Source organism: Sceloporus undulatus, chromosome 10 (assembly GCF_019175285.1).
Source record: "Sceloporus undulatus isolate JIND9_A2432 ecotype Alabama chromosome 10, SceUnd_v1.1, whole genome shotgun sequence".
NCBI classification, from domain to species: Eukaryota; Metazoa; Chordata; class Lepidosauria; order Squamata; family Phrynosomatidae; genus Sceloporus; species Sceloporus undulatus.
The window spans coordinates 14,794,904-14,808,933 of record NC_056531.1 but is presented as its reverse complement, the minus strand read 5'-3'; the positions used below and the strand labels follow the sequence as shown (position 1 = coordinate 14,808,933).

The window sequence follows — 14,030 nt, the reverse complement described above, 5'->3', positions numbered from 1 at the left end:
GGCCTCATAAACCGTGGTTGCAGATTCTCGTTAGTGCCCCGCTACCAAGCTGTCCTTTCCTGTTTCGTGCGTAACGGGAAATCAGAGTATTCTTTAGCCAGGGTCAGCGCACTGAAGGCAGAGGCCCAGTTTCAGAAATTGTGGTTTATGTTGATGTCAGAACCAAGAAGGTTGTTGTGAGGATTCAAAGGGCCGAGAATTGGCATGAGCTCCTTGGAAAGAAAGGTCGAATAAGCATGAAAGAAAAGCAGTTTGCACTGTGGGTGGTTTGGGGCCGAAGGAGTCGTTGCACCCTCCTTTGCCATCTGGGTGGTGGGCTGCAGTTTCTGCACTTTTGTGGTTGGGCTTTTCCAGGGCCACATCTCTCTGGTTTTGGACTCCTTTGGCGCCGCCACTCCAGCAGCGCACAGTCTTTTCCAGTCAGAGGATGTGTGGCTTCAGAGGATGTGCATTGCAAGTGCAATGCAAAGGGTGTGGATTTGTTTGGGAAGCTGCGTACTTCATGCTGTTGGAGAAGAGCGGCTCTGGAGGACAAGAGCACAAGGAGGAAGGACCAGCGTTTCCCATTGCCTTTGCCCTTCCAATAAAGCTCTATTTTGGTCTTAGCGGCCACCTGGTGTCCTTGAATGACCTCGGGAGGGATGGCGGGGAGGAAAGGCCAATGCAACGCAGTGCAGGGCAACGGCTGAGTAACCCTTTGCATGGGATGCGCTTCTGGAAACATCTGCTCTGGCATTATAGAAAAATGTGCAAGGGGTATGTGTGTGGTCCGAGGCAGGGAGGAAATAATGCCCATCACTCATGTGTTTTTTCCCCTGGCGTGGCGCACACATGTTGGCAAAGTGGTCTGGCCGGCCTTGCTATTTTAGTACATCCCAGCCAGTTGCCGTGGCGACCAATAGCCTGCTGCCGGTGCCTTTCCAGTGTCCCAGAGAAAACTCCAGCGCAGGCTTTTGGGCCTACCAGAGAGAAAGGCGGCGCATGCGGCAGCCCCGGTTCTTGATGGCATTTCCCTCATGCTTTGCCACAGCAGGGAGAAAGCCTTTGAGGCTGCCAACATGGCTAAAAAGCGACACTGAGGCCCTAAAAATAATCCTGGGGATTCCATCCTACATCAAGGGAACTCCCAATGGGATTGACTCTTCCATTTAAAAGTGATGAAGCATTCGGGCCAAAATTCATTGGGCCCAAACCGGAGAATGTCCCAGGCTGAAGTGTTTGGAAGCAGAAGTGTCTGGGATTTGGAAGACCTCTATTTGCACAGACATACATACTGAGACATTTTGGGAGATGGGAGCCAGGCCCAGACACAACATTCATGTATGTTCTCTACAAACCTGATACACATAGCTTGAAGGCAATTTTATACAATATTTGTAATAACTTTGTGCACACAACCAAATGGCTGTACGATGAACCGCCAGAAAACAAAAGGGTCCCTATCTCAGGCCCCCATGAGAAAAGTTTGACTTTGTGGAACAGTTTGGCTTTTGGGGATCTGGCTCAGACCGAGACTCCCCCTGCGCCTTTACATGTCAGTTGGGCCTTTAGGAGGAGAGCTGAGGCAGCTAGAGACATTCACCAAAGGGATGTAAACGTGGCAAATCAAAGCGTTTGCAGGGGCTGAATTATTTCCAACGTTGCCAAGGCTAGACATTTGGGAACAGAGTGAGAGGAATGGTGCCAAACACGGGAACTGCCTATCCTGTCCCCCCGAAATGCCATTGGGTCCTCTGCCCAGTCTCTAGGTTGCCATATTTCCGGGCTGGTTCAAGTGTAGCCAAATTTGGGGCCCATTGAGATTGTCCTCTTGCCTGCTTAAAGAAGCGATTTGGAAGCGGTTGTGCCAGGTCAGCCACCTCCCATGCCCTGCAATGCCAGACCCTTTTGGAATATGATACTCCAGAGTGAAGAGACGGTGCCAGCGCTGGCAGGTGAGTACTCCACCCACATGGGAAGAACAGGTGGCACCGCATAACTTGGAAACTGGTTTGGCAGGGTTTCTGCTGAGTTTGCCGGGGAAGGAGCTGACCACTGGCTGTAGCTTTCTGGGCAAAGAGGCAGAGATCTAGGGCAAAGCATCCCAGTGGCTCTGCAGCCGCATTCAGTCCCCCATTTCCCCCTGGACAGAGGAGCAGCTCTTCAGCCACCCCAACTGAGGGTTAAAAGGGATCACTCAACTAGACACCGGAGCCATCCTTTGCTATTACTAATGGAAAGTGGGGTTCAACACAACTGAAAAACCTAAGGCCAGGAAAGGCCTTTTCAGACTGTCAAACTGGAAGGAGGTCCGAAAATGGAATCCCTTGTTTCCCCCTTCTACCTTGACCCACTTTCTTTGTTTGGCATAAGAAGATTAGGATCCGCTGGCATGAGGATGCTCTCATAGCTGGGCCTGGGAACATGGTGTTCCAGGGTGCCCTCCTTTCCCCAGCGCTGCCCAGCAGGACGCCTATGACTTTGGGGCGCCTTTTCTCCCCCGCTGGGCTAGGAGACACCATTCTTCTTGGATGCCTGACCTGCAGTGGTTAAGCTTGGCACTGGAGCCCTACCAGGAAAGAAAGACAGCAACGAAACCAGTTCCAAGGGTCCTCTGCACTGGTTTGTTTTCCTCACGCAACCACAAACTAGAACAAAAGAGAAAAAGAGCCAACCACTAAAATGTAAAAATGTCCACGATGACTCAATCTAAGACCCCAAAACCAGAGGGCCTCTTTTATTCACAAGGGAAAGAAACCAAGGAGAGAGTTGTTACAAGCTTTTCTGGCCTTATCTTTTCTGGCCACAAGGAAGCTGAACTTTTTTCCTAATTTGGAAACAATTGTATCCCATTTTAGGTACAAGTGCAAGATGACACTTTTCCCTGATGAATTCTTTACACCACTGTTAAACATGGAGGAGTGAGGCTACGTGAAAAGGTTGGCAACCCTAGCTTGCATTTGAAATCCCCGATGCTTCCCAGAAACCGGGCGGATGACCTTGGGCAAGTCCCACTCTCTCAGCCTCAGAGGACAGCAATGGGGGCAAACCCTCTCTGCAAAAATCCGACCAAGAAACCCCTGGGAGAGGGTCCCCCTTCAGTCAGAGTTGACTTGAAGGCCCATAACAACCACACAATATCCCAAAAATGAGGACGGTGTGGCCTTCTACCAGATGTTGTTGACTCCCAGCATTCCTTCTTATTGGCTCTGCAAAGTCAGGCTGATGGGATTTGCAGAGGAATGACCGGGAGGAATGGTTTCTGCCCCTGTTATAGCCACTCCACGGAAAAGAGATTATGAGGAGTCCACAGTGGATTTTATTCTGCTCCTATTGCCTTTTATAACTGGCGTGAGCTGCCCAGGAAGCAAGAGCTAAAAGGAACCAGCTGTTGCTGCCAATGCTTTTTCTGACTGGGCCCCTGTGCCTTTAACTGCAAAGAGACCTTTGGCTGCAGCATTTCCCCAGAAAAGCCTGAAGAGGATCCAGGCCAAGAAGACAGGGAACCACAACCTGTGGTCCTATGCAGAGCTCTCTGAGAGTTTGGGCATTTGGTATTGGTTTAAACTTTAAAAGCCCTCATAGTCAGGTATGGGCAGCAGACGTCAGAACCCGTAAAGGTTACAGGGAAAAGAGGGGAGGGAGGGCGCCTGGCGGCTCCCAATCCACTTTGGCTCACATGCCTCTGCTGGAAGGAGGGCCTGGCTGGCAAGCTCCTTCCGGCAAAAGGAAGGCCCTGGAACCAAGTACAGTCGGGACCGGCCCAGTTCTTTCAGGGAGGAGCCAGGGGCTGCCGTTACTCCACGTAGGCCGGCTAGACTGGTCTGCCTGGCTCTCTAGGGACGTTTGGGCCCCAACCTCCAGGCCTTGGCAGCCCTCTGCAAAGCCCTAGTGGCCTTTCTTTGGGCTTCCGGGACAAAACTCGGTGCATGCTGCTGGGGTCGGGGAGCAGCTGGTGAGCAAACACCTGGGACAATGCACCTGGGACAGGTGGGGGTTAGTTCTGTACCGGTGCGCTGTGTTCAACGAGCCTCCAAGCTCTGGCTGGTGCTCGGGGAAGAGACGGGCTGGGGCTCAGGTCAGCATTAAATTGGGGGACGCGCCAGCTGCATCCGTCCGTGGCCAAAGCACGGTCACCTTGTAGCAGGAACCAGGCCAAAGGTCTCCTTTGCATTCCACATATGGTTGCGCCTTGAAGTGCCCCAGCTGCAGCCTACAGAATCCGAGGAGGTGTCGTTTGGGGAGGCACTAGAGCTCCCGGCAGAGAATTCTAGTCCCTCGGGGAACTACAAACCCCAGGACTGAATAGCAATGAGCCACAGCAGAAAGTAAGATGGCCGTGGGAGCGGAGCAGTGCCATGGGCCTTGTCTCAGTCATCCTCCTTTCTCCTTTCCAGACTTTCCAAATGAACTCGGAGACGGTCCACTTGATGCGATGCCTGCGGCAGGCCCATAAGGTACCCTTTCCCTCTCTCGTTTCCTCTCGTCCTTGATCTCCCAGCCTCCATTGCAGGGGTCCCTTTCACGCTGCATTTGAAAAAGCACGGTGGTTCCATTTGAACTGCTATGGCTGCATCCTGCGGAATCCTGGGATTTGTGATTTGGAAAGGCGCTACAGCTCCCTGGCCCATGTCATAGGGTCTGTTTTGGGTCTGACTCTGAACTACAGCGCTATATAAATAATAATAATAATAATAATAAGAAGAAGAAGAAGAAGAAGAAGAAGAAGCCATCCAAGGTGTTTAACCTATTGGGGGGCTTAGGTGCAGCGTTCTAAGTAGCTCTTTTGAAGAGTCAGACAAGACCCAAAGCAGACCAGCCCCTCACGGGAGCCATCCCTGCTCCCTGTCCTTGCTCCCCTTCTCCTTTCCTTGAATTTGGCCTCAGGCCCTTCACCTTGGAGGGCATGCTTTTACTGTATTTCATATTTCTTCTCTTTCAGTTAGCTGCCTGTAATCTGTCTCCCTCTGCTGGCAAGGCCAAGAACCCGCAGCCGCTCCATAGAAAATGGAGCCATGCTATGTGGGTCGTCGCCCTCTTTGTGGCTTCTCCTTGCTCTGGAGACTCTCTGCTGCACCCTTGAAGCAAAGGCTAACACACTGCAGAACAAATGTCTGCTGCCAAACCTCTGTTTTGCAAAGATTGCTTTTGCTTTCTCCATGAGAACCGTTGCAGGAAAAGGGAGAGGGAAAGCATGGTGGCCCTGCTGAAGTAAACAAAGAGAAGAGGAAGGCTTGAAAGGAGCTTTCCAAGGGGCCAAACCCATTGCTACCTTTGGGTTTACAGTTGGCCCACCACACTTTGACTTGGACTTTTGCAGATTGGATTATTCATGGTTTTGATGAGCATGCTCTCTCTCTAGGCCTTCCAGCATGACTCTGTGGTCAATATCCACCAGAGGTCATGCTGGAGGACCTAGAGAGTCCGAAAGACAATACATTTCTAGGCGTTTGTACATCATCCAACACAATTCCATGGTCAGTGTCTGGCAGATGTTGACCATAGAGTTGTGCCGGAGGACCTAGACATTCCTAGAGAGGTGTTCTCACAGGTAAAAGCAACTGTGCTTTCCTTGTTTGCGGTTTTTCCACTTTCTCGGGAGTCCTGCACGCCTAACCCCAGGGGATGTGTGCATCTCTCTGTCTCCCTTGCAGGTGATTGGGAAGGCCAGTGAAATCCTTGCAGGTGTCAGCCAGCAATCCGTCTGCAGGGAGGTGCTGCTCTCTGGCCCAGGGACTGCCTATATTCTGGGTATGGCCAGCCTTTCTGTTGATAATACCCGGTGCCATAACCTGGCCAGTGGCGGCTCTTGGCTTCCATGTTGGTGGGGATAGGAATACACTCTGAGTGGATGAAAATGAAAATGAAAAATTAATTGGGAACCTGCAGGTTTGGAGGCCTTTGGATGGGGCTTCTAAGGGCTCCACTTTCCCCACTTCTATCCAGTTCCAGACTGCAGCTGTGGAGTCTGTATTTTGAATGCTCCTGTTGGGGAGAGGCTCTGGCCCAGTCTTCTCCCTGCCAGGTTAGATGGGTCTGCCAGGGTCTCCCTGCTCCAAGTCTCCTTGCTTGCTTGTTCTTCTTACTGGCAGGTTTGTCTGAGGTATACCGGGTTTCCAAGCGCTTGGAAAGTGGGATGAAGGCACGGAAACTGGCAAGTGAACTGCTGGAGCACACTTTGCACGAAGTGGACTTGGCCTGGAATAATCTGTTGTCCTTTCTGACGTTTGGCCCTTCCTTATTCCAAAGGCTGGTAAGGGGGCCCAGTGAGTGTGCCAAAGCCACCTAAGCCAGTATGACCAACTTTGGCTGCCAGTGAGGGCTCTCCCCTTTCAGGCGTACCTAGAGATGCCATGGGGCATTGAACCAGGGACCCCCTACCTTGGCTCATGTAGAGCACTTTTGCTTCCCTTGTGCATGTGTTTTCCTTCTTTGCTTCTTTCAAAGGATTTCCAGATTGTGGAGTCATTTGTCGGAAGCGATCCTCTCCTCTTGGCTCCTTCCCATCTGGTTCCCAGCCCACTCTGCGGGGTTTGCCTGACGGAGGTAAAGTGGGAGCCTGAGGTACGTCTTCCTCTGTTGAAAGCTGGACTGTGCAACTTTTCCATGAAAGCAACACAACAGATTGCAAGAGAAATAACACAGTTCAAACTGGGTTGGGCAACATTTTGCCACCACTGGGCCCTCCAAGAGGACTGCCCCCTTTCTTTTAACCCCAAAGGAGTCAATTGCCCTCCAGGAAGCCTCCAGGAGCATCAGTTCACCCTTGAACAAGATTGTGGCCCCCACAGACTTTTAACCATTTTGTTCAAAATCTCTTTTTCAAAAATAGATCTATTGTTCCCCCTGTTTTTAAGGCAGGGGGGCATTTACCGCACCTCCTAGAGATGCCAGGGGTGATGCCTGGGGTCTTCTGCAGGCATAAGAGTCATGCCGTCCTTGTGCTGCCACCTTCTTTCTAATGCCTGGTTTTCCCTGGCCATCTCCCATCCGAGTCTTAAGCTTCCTTTCTGCCCTCAGGCCACATTAGGGACCCATACAGATGGTACCATCTTGGCCGGCCCTCCAGACCCACCACAGCCTCCCAGATTCTGCCAAACCTTATTGTGACTGGGGGTTCTTTTCTCCAGAAAAAAAGTCTAGAAAGGCCATGAGAAAGCCTGGGTTGGCCAAGCCTTTTTGGGACTGGAGTCAAGTGGTTGCCTCAGTCTGTTCCGCACGCCTGCAAAACGGACGTTATTGCTTATCACTGACAAGGCATGTGCGCTGCGATGTATTGCTTTCCATTTCCTCTCCCTTTTTTCTTTGCCTTGCCAGGTACATTCTGGGAACGCTAATCCTGTTAGTTATCAGGGGAGCTCTTTCCATGCCAGCTGTGCCAATTTCTGGCTGAACTGTGTGGATGCCACTCTGCCAAAAGAGACAGGACCCCTTTTCTCCTCCGAGTTCCTGAATGCACCACAATCCTCCATTTTGCTGGAGGGCGAGAGGGACTGTCCTCCAGAAATTTTGTGCCCCTCCAGAAGTTACTGAGCTGACTTTTTTCCAAAAGGAAAACTTTTAATAAGGTGCCGTAACTGGTTTTTTATGTATGTTTTAAATGGCTGAAAGTTGGTTTAGTGTTAGTTAGTTTAATGTTATTTTAATGATCTTTGGTGTTTTTGCTTCAACTCCCATCCGCGCTCATCAACAGAGATGATGGGACTTACAGTTCAACAGGATCTGGAGGGCTAGAGGCTCAATGACCTTTTGTCTTTTTACTTCAACTCCAATCAGCCTTAACCATCATCCTTGAATGTACCCCAATTGTCCATTGCCAAAAGTGCCCAGCCAGTCCTTCCTGGTTCAGGGATGCCGGGAGTTTTCCTCTCCAAAAAGGACCTTTTTTCTAGCTCTCACTCTCAGCTGCTCCCTTTTATTACTGTAGCTTGGTTTTCCAAACCCAAAGAAAGATTTACTTGGAAGCTGGGAGCAAATGAGACACGGTCCGGACTGTCTTTTTTTTCTAACTTGTTTTGTTTTTATTTATAGAAAACCCCCCACCACCCACCTTTACCAACAAGCCTCCTTTCCTGGCCAAAGCGTGGGCTCCGCACGGGCCTGAGTCAGACCCATTTTGAACTCAGTAAAGATAGCGTCGATGCTCATATTCCTCCAATAGGGACCCCTCTGCAGCGGAGGAGTGCGGGTTCTGTAATGTCACAAGGCGATCATGACTCGGACTTCGCTTTCGTAGAGGTCAGGGATCACCCCCAGCGGGGACTGGATCATCCTGACGCTGGTCTTGCCAAAGAGTTTGTGCTCGTACTGAATGAGTTGTTGCCAGAAGCCGTTGTTGGGCCGGATGATGGGCCGGCAGGATTTGACCCAGGCGTGGGCGTTGGCCAGAGACATGGTGTGATACTTCATCAGAAAGGCTATGCAAAGGGCAGCCGAGCGACTGATGCCCGCGGCACAGTGCACCAGCGTCCGGCCTTGGTTTAATTCCACCGTGTGGATCTTATCGGCTACGGGGTCAAAGAAGTCATAAAGGCGGGAAGAGGGGCAGTCGGCTATTGGGACGTGGATGTAGTAGATGTCCGGGAAATAGGTGTTGATCACCTCCACCGAGACGTTGATCACCGTGGTGATTTGGTTGGCGTAAAGGAAGAGCTTGTTGTTGGCAGCCTCCCCATTGCTGATGAACAAGCTGTTGGTGATCCGGGACATGCCAGAGACGGACGGGTGCCTGAAGAGGATGGGGATGGCTCCCAACGCTGTACTCATGGAGGCAAACTTCAGACATTGGCTACGGGGGAAGGCCGCATCCTTGCTCGCTGCATGGAGAGACACAAAGAGAATGGACGTTCGTACGGACCCCAGGAGGTCAACAGAGAGGCCTCCCAGATGATCCCTCCATCACGGCTTCTAAATCCAAGTTTGGGAATGCTACTTTTGGGGGGACTACAAGGATGCCTTAAGCGACACAGCCAGTGGCCAAGCCGGTTAGGGGATTCTGGGAGAAATAGTCCCCAAACAACTCTAGTCATTTCCTTCCCTCTTTTCCAACATTAAACATATTTACGTTTCATTGCGAGCTGCTTTAATAACATAAATAAATCCCCTAGAAAGTTGGCAATTGCAGGTTTGATGCCTGGAGACATGTAGGTGTGTTGGGCGCTTAGTTAACCCCAAAGATAGACAACTGATCGACATTAGGCTGCATCCACACTGGAGAAATAACCCGGGTCGGCACTGGAATTGTGGAAGTTGCAGTTTGTTGTGGGGCCCTGAGGGGAGCAAACTGGGTTATTTCTCCAGTGTGGATGCAGCCTCAGTCTCACCATGGCGTGCCGCTTTGTTTACTATGCCCCCTTTGGCAATACCTGGACAGATGCTACGCCCCAAAGCACGGGCATTTACTGTAGCCCTCGGTCGCACTTCTTCAGTAAGGTTTTGCCTTCAACATCATAGGTGTGGTCTTTTGATAATGTCTAAAAGCAGGAGAAAGAGAAGACATGGGTGACCAGGAGTAGCTGCTCTTTGCAACCAACGAACAGGGGTGAGACTGCGTGTCGGTGCGGTGGGCGAATCCATTGTGGACTTTGGTCTGAACTGGACAGGAGCCATGGAAGGTGCTGCACTCTCTTGCCCCAGTGACCCAGCCAAGACCAGTGGGTTGTGTGTCAGAAACTCCAGTGCCAGCTTGCCCTCCCCAGACAGGAGGACTGGATGCAAAGGCCGAACCTCACCCTTTTTTTTTCTTTTTTTCTTTTCTTTTTTGGACTTGACCCCGCAGGTGCTTCACATCCCTCCAAGTCTCCTGTTTTGTGCAAAATGGAAGTATGTGAGGAGTTCCTGTGGCAGGGAGGACAGACAGGTGGCAGTGAGGGACAACCCAGTCCTCCCATGACTCCCTCCCTCCCTCCAGTCTGGAATGGAAAGGAAAGGAAGGGCCAGACTGGTCTTGCAGGGATCTTGAATGGTTGGTCTAGGGAAAAGGGAGGCTGGGGGTTGCGGAAGGGTTGCAGCTCTGGGGCTGAGAGCAGAAGACGCCTACTTGAATACATGGAGAAGTGACTTGGCTGGATGACAACACCCAGAATCCCCCAGCCAGTTTCTACCCATTTACAAGGCAAATGCCCTAAAGGTGCCAGTCAAACAGGGTCAGCCCTGGATGAGAGATTGCTGGGGGATACCAGCCACTGCTAGGGTCTCTTTCTGAGGATGCAACCGACCAAAGCACCTCTGAGGACCCCTTGCCCAAGAAGACCCTGGGAAGGCCCCTGAGGCTGCCAGAGATCAAGAGGGGACTGGGAAGCACACATATAGACACACAACATAGGGCAAGGCCTAGAGACTCCCAAAGATACCTGATCTTGGGAGCTAAGCAGGGTCAACCCTAGTTAGGCCTTGGAAGGGAGACTGCTGAGGAATCCCAGGTGCTGCAGGTGTTAGTTTAGAGGAAGGAATGGGCAAAACCGCCATGGAGGATCCTAAGCACACCCTTTGGGCAGCTTCCCAGGCCCTGTGATGTCTGGGGGGGGGGTTCCTCCCAGGCGTCCTCCTACCTGCCAAGGAGGACCAGGTGTCCCCAAAGTGGTGGACATGCCAGAGAAGGGGAGGACCTTCCCAAGGAAAAGCTAGACATGTAAAGGCCTGCTGCTTTGCCCTGCTCAATATGGAGGGACCTTTGGGACTTCCTCCTGGAGAGAAGGTGGGGGTGCTGACCATGTCCTGGGAAAGGAGGACCTCTGGCCACCCCCCACCCACCCACAGGGGCCTGCCCTCTTCCTTGTGGTGCTCTTGGGGGCCTCTGGGTTGCAAGGTAGACTGCCTCTGGGCTGGAGGTTCCTCCCACTCTGGGCTATGGGGCTGGGATTCTGCATCTGCATCCACATGGCAGAGAGCACCCATGGGGGGTTGTGGGGGCACCTTTGGTACAGGCTGAGTAACCTTTGGTGCCCCAAGAAACCCCCATGGCCAGAATGCCAGAGCAGGGAGAAGCCAGGGCAGTTCAAGCAGGCTCCAGCCAGGCACTCCTTGCTGTGTGGATGGGGACCCACGAAAACAAATGACAGGATTTGTCCATAGGGAAAGCGTACTTGCCTACAGAGAATCATGGCAGAATACTTGCCCATAGGGAAACATGGAATGCTTGACCCTATCTTTCTTATGGGCAAGGAATCCCCAATGCTTCCCTATGGGCAAGTCTTCTCCAATGCTTCCCTATGGGCAGGTCTTACCCCATGTTTCCCTATGGGCAAGTCTTCCCCAATGATTCTCTATGGGCAAGTCTTCCCCAATGTTCCCTCTGGGCAAGGCTCTCCTATGGCCCCCCTCGGGGCAAGGCGTTGCAGTGCTTCCTGTGTAGCCTCTCAATCCAGCCTAGGGAGGGTCGCTTCCACTTGGAGCCTTTTGCCCGGGGGGGGGTGTGTGTGTGTGTGCCCATTCCTGGCCAACCCCACCCGGCGGGGCCTCCTTGAGGGCCAGGCTTCCCCGCCTCCGCCTCCGGGGCCTCCCTGACTCCAACCGCAGGACAAGGGCTCGGAGGGGGGGGAGGCGTTCCGAGGCGTTGGCAAGGCAACCCTGGGCCGGGCGGCCATTGTGATCCGCTGGCGGCCAGGGAGGAGGAGGAGGAGGGGGCGCTGCGATGGAGGCCAAGGCGGCGGCGGCGGCGGCGGCGGCGGCGGAGGAGGAGGAGGAGGAGGAGGAGGCCCGCCCCGCCGAAGGCCGCCGCCCCATCGTCACCTCCTTTCAGCCCCGGGTCCAGCCCGAGCTGGTGCTCTTCAGGTAGGAGACCCCCCCCCGGCCCCCGCCTCCCTGGTGGCTCCGAGGAGGAGGAAGCCCAAGGGCACGGGCCTCTGAGCACGTGCAGAGTCCTCCCCTTCCCTAGATTTGTGGAGAGTAGACCCCGATTGGCCCAAGGGAGCGGACTTCCAGGGACTTCAAGGGAAGGCTCTGGCCTGCCTTCGCCCTCGACCCCTTCTGGGCCAGCTGCCCTTAGCGTCGTGAGCGCTGCTTCCTTTCCATTCCCTCCATCGAAGGGAAGCTTGTCTGCTCTGCTTTTGGGTTGGCCCCAGACAGGCATCCCTGGCTCCATCCACACCGGAGACGGAACCCGCTTTGGCCCCGCTTTCACTCCTGTCTGGCTCAAGGCTATGGTATTCTGGGAATTGGGGTCTGTCCCCCTCACCAGCCAACGTCCCTCTCTTTCAGTTTGTTCAACAGCGGCGAAAGTGCCCTGCGGAGGTTTCTGCCCAAGAGCCACCTGTCGAAGGTGATCATCCAGGACAACACCAGTGTCCAGCGGGTGCAGGAGATCAAGGTAAGGCCCCTGCCCTCTCCGCTCCTCAGGCCTAGGCCTCTTCCCTCCCCGGCCCTCGCGGGCCCTAAGAACAGCTCTTCTTGCTAAAACTGACTTTCGCCTTCTTTCAAGGCGGAGAGACTGCGTCTTGCTAGCCAGCGCTCAGAGCCTGACTCCATGCCAGCTCTTGCCGTATGCGCTTGGCCCTCAGTAGCCACGGATTCCTTAGCCACAGATGCAGGCATCCACAGAGGTCTGTTCCTTCAGAGTCTAACCGTGTTTTTCTCTTGCTCCTCTTTCCCAGCTCAAGCACATTGAAGCCAGCAAAAAGAAAGTTGGCAGCATGTTTGACCAGATGAAAAAGAAGTTTCTGCACGACCAACAGAAGAAGATGGACCGCTGGAAGAAGGAGTTTCACCACTACCAGCTCATGCTGGAGCAAATTGACCAGAGAGCCGCCATGAAGCAGAGCCGGGTGACCTTTCCGGTTGTGGAAGTACAAAGGTCGTTTCTAGACTGGGGGGAAAAAGAGCAGGCGCAAGACCCAACTGGCACTGGCACCTGAGGAACAGCGTCGAAAGGCGGCCCCCCGTGGCCTGGAAGTGACTGTGTTTTCCCACTAGCTGTCCCTAAGACTTGTCGTCTCCTTAGGCAAAGAGGATTAAAGTTGGAGAAAGGCCTTCTTGTTATTCTGGAAGGAGAAAAAGCACTCTTGTCCCTTTAGTTGGAGCATTGTCGGTGGCCAGAGGGCTTTACCATCCTTCAGTGCTCCATAGCCTATCCTTTCCTATTTGTGACTGGTTGGTTGTGGCTGAGAGAGTGTGGAGGACTTGTCCTCAGGGCGGTGGGTCCAGCTTAGCGGAAGCCCCATATTCCCCCCGGATGCTGGTCCATCTTCTGAAGAAGGCCTTCTCTCTGTCCCACCGCCCTCACAGCTGGATATGGGGGGAACATGGCCTATTTGGTGGCTGCTGGACTTTAGTGGGAAGGTTGGCCTCTTCTGGCTGCATTGGCCCTGCAGAAATCATGCCGTGTGACACCACTTTGGAATGGCCTGGTGCTATGGAATTCTGGGAGGTGTCGTTTGTTGTAGTCTCAGAGTTCTCTGAAAGGGAAGGCTTGGTTGCTCACAAGACAACAAATCTGCAGAGTGGTGTCAACCCGGGTTAACTCTGCAGTGGGGATGCAGCCTGTGTTTGCTGGGTGGCAAAGTGACAGAGAGCATGTGTGGTCAAATATGGCTGGAGGTGACAAGTGTGACTCTGTTGCCACCCATGTCCTCAAATGCTTGTGTGGTGCTTTGTGGGAGGGCACCACTAAAAGCCTGGCAAAGGGTCTCTCTGGGCTCTCTTAGGTGGCCGCAAGTGGCCTTTCCTTCTGGGTTATGCCATTCCAAGGGTTCTGGGGGCTCTGTGGCCATGTTTTAGATGCAGAGTTTATTCCTGCATCGGTGCCTGGCGAAACAGCAGCAATAAACTCTTCTAGAACATGGCCACACAGCCCAAAAAAACCCCTATGGATGCTGCTGGCCATTAAAGCCTTTGATTTTCCATTCCAAGGGCTTTGGGTGCTTCACAGTATTGCTGAGGGGAGCCTTTTTTCCTTGAAAACAGACAGAAAAGATGGCTGGCTCTGCCCTCGAAAGCCCTGAGGGGGAGAACGTTTTGGCGCCAGTGGCTCAAAATGGCCGCCCTCCTGCTCCACCTGCCCAGCAAGCCCTGCCGCTTCCCGCCCTTTCCTCAGCTCCGCCCCTGAGAACAGGAGG

At 53.1% G+C, this 14,030-nt stretch overlaps 3 protein-coding genes across 4 annotated transcripts; 2 read left to right on the top strand and 1 right to left on the bottom strand.

Moving 5' to 3' along the window:
- Positions 1-3,470: 3,470 nt before the first annotated feature.
- On the top strand, positions 3,471-8,147 carry LOC121916367 (synergin gamma-like). 2 transcript variants are annotated; one of them, XM_042441309.1, is made up of 7 exons: positions 3,471-3,568; positions 4,377-4,436; positions 5,634-5,730; positions 6,072-6,232; positions 6,427-6,543; positions 7,297-7,547; positions 8,011-8,147. In XM_042441309.1, the coding sequence occupies exons 1-6, from the start codon at positions 3,503-3,505 to the stop codon at positions 7,510-7,512; spliced, it is 717 nt and encodes a 238-aa protein (XP_042297243.1). In that variant the 5' UTR covers positions 3,471-3,502; the 3' UTR covers positions 7,513-7,547; positions 8,011-8,147. The 2 variants fall into 2 exon arrangements, with proteins under 2 accessions (XP_042297243.1, XP_042297242.1); XM_042441308.1 differs by lacking the exon at positions 8,011-8,147 and having other exon boundaries at positions 6,427-7,430.
- DUSP18 (dual specificity phosphatase 18) lies at positions 8,135-9,867 on the bottom strand. Its single transcript, XM_042441310.1, has 3 exons — positions 9,711-9,867; positions 9,345-9,452; positions 8,135-8,795 (listed from the first exon to the last, which is right to left on the bottom strand). The coding sequence occupies exon 3, from the start codon at positions 8,743-8,745 to the stop codon at positions 8,179-8,181; it is 567 nt and encodes a 188-aa protein (XP_042297244.1). The 5' UTR covers positions 8,746-8,795; positions 9,345-9,452; positions 9,711-9,867; the 3' UTR covers positions 8,135-8,178.
- C10H5orf52 (chromosome 10 C5orf52 homolog) lies at positions 9,304-13,013 on the top strand. Its single transcript, XM_042441886.1, has 5 exons — positions 9,304-9,406; positions 9,758-9,821; positions 11,656-11,751; positions 12,178-12,286; positions 12,570-13,013. Exons 1-5 carry the CDS (start codon positions 9,304-9,306, stop codon positions 12,828-12,830), a joined length of 633 nt encoding a protein of 210 aa, XP_042297820.1. The 3' UTR covers positions 12,831-13,013.
- Positions 13,014-14,030: the final 1,017 nt, after the last annotated feature.

Excerpts from the sequence above, each read along its gene's own strand:
- C10H5orf52 (XM_042441886.1), top strand. The coding sequence starts at position 9,304 with ATGGCGTGCCGCTTTGTTTACTATGCCCCCTTTGGCAATACCTGGACA. Across the intron at positions 9,822-11,655 it reads GTATGTGAGGAGTTCCTGTG|GGAGGAGGAGGAGGAGGAGG; the intron begins GCAGGGAGGACA and ends GGCGGCGGAGGA. Across the intron at positions 12,287-12,569 it reads AGCGGGTGCAGGAGATCAAG|CTCAAGCACATTGAAGCCAG; the intron begins GTAAGGCCCCTG and ends CCTCTTTCCCAG.
- DUSP18 (XM_042441310.1), bottom strand. The coding sequence starts at position 8,745 with ATGAGTACAGCGTTGGGAGCCATCCCCATCCTCTTCAGGCACCCGTCC.
- LOC121916367 (XM_042441308.1), top strand. The coding sequence starts at position 3,503 with ATGCAGAGCTCTCTGAGAGTTTGGGCATTTGGTATTGGTTTAAACTTT. Across the intron at positions 4,437-5,633 it reads GCCTGCGGCAGGCCCATAAG|GTGATTGGGAAGGCCAGTGA; the intron begins GTACCCTTTCCC and ends TCTCCCTTGCAG. Across the intron at positions 5,731-6,071 it reads AGGGACTGCCTATATTCTGG|GTTTGTCTGAGGTATACCGG; the intron begins GTATGGCCAGCC and ends TCTTACTGGCAG.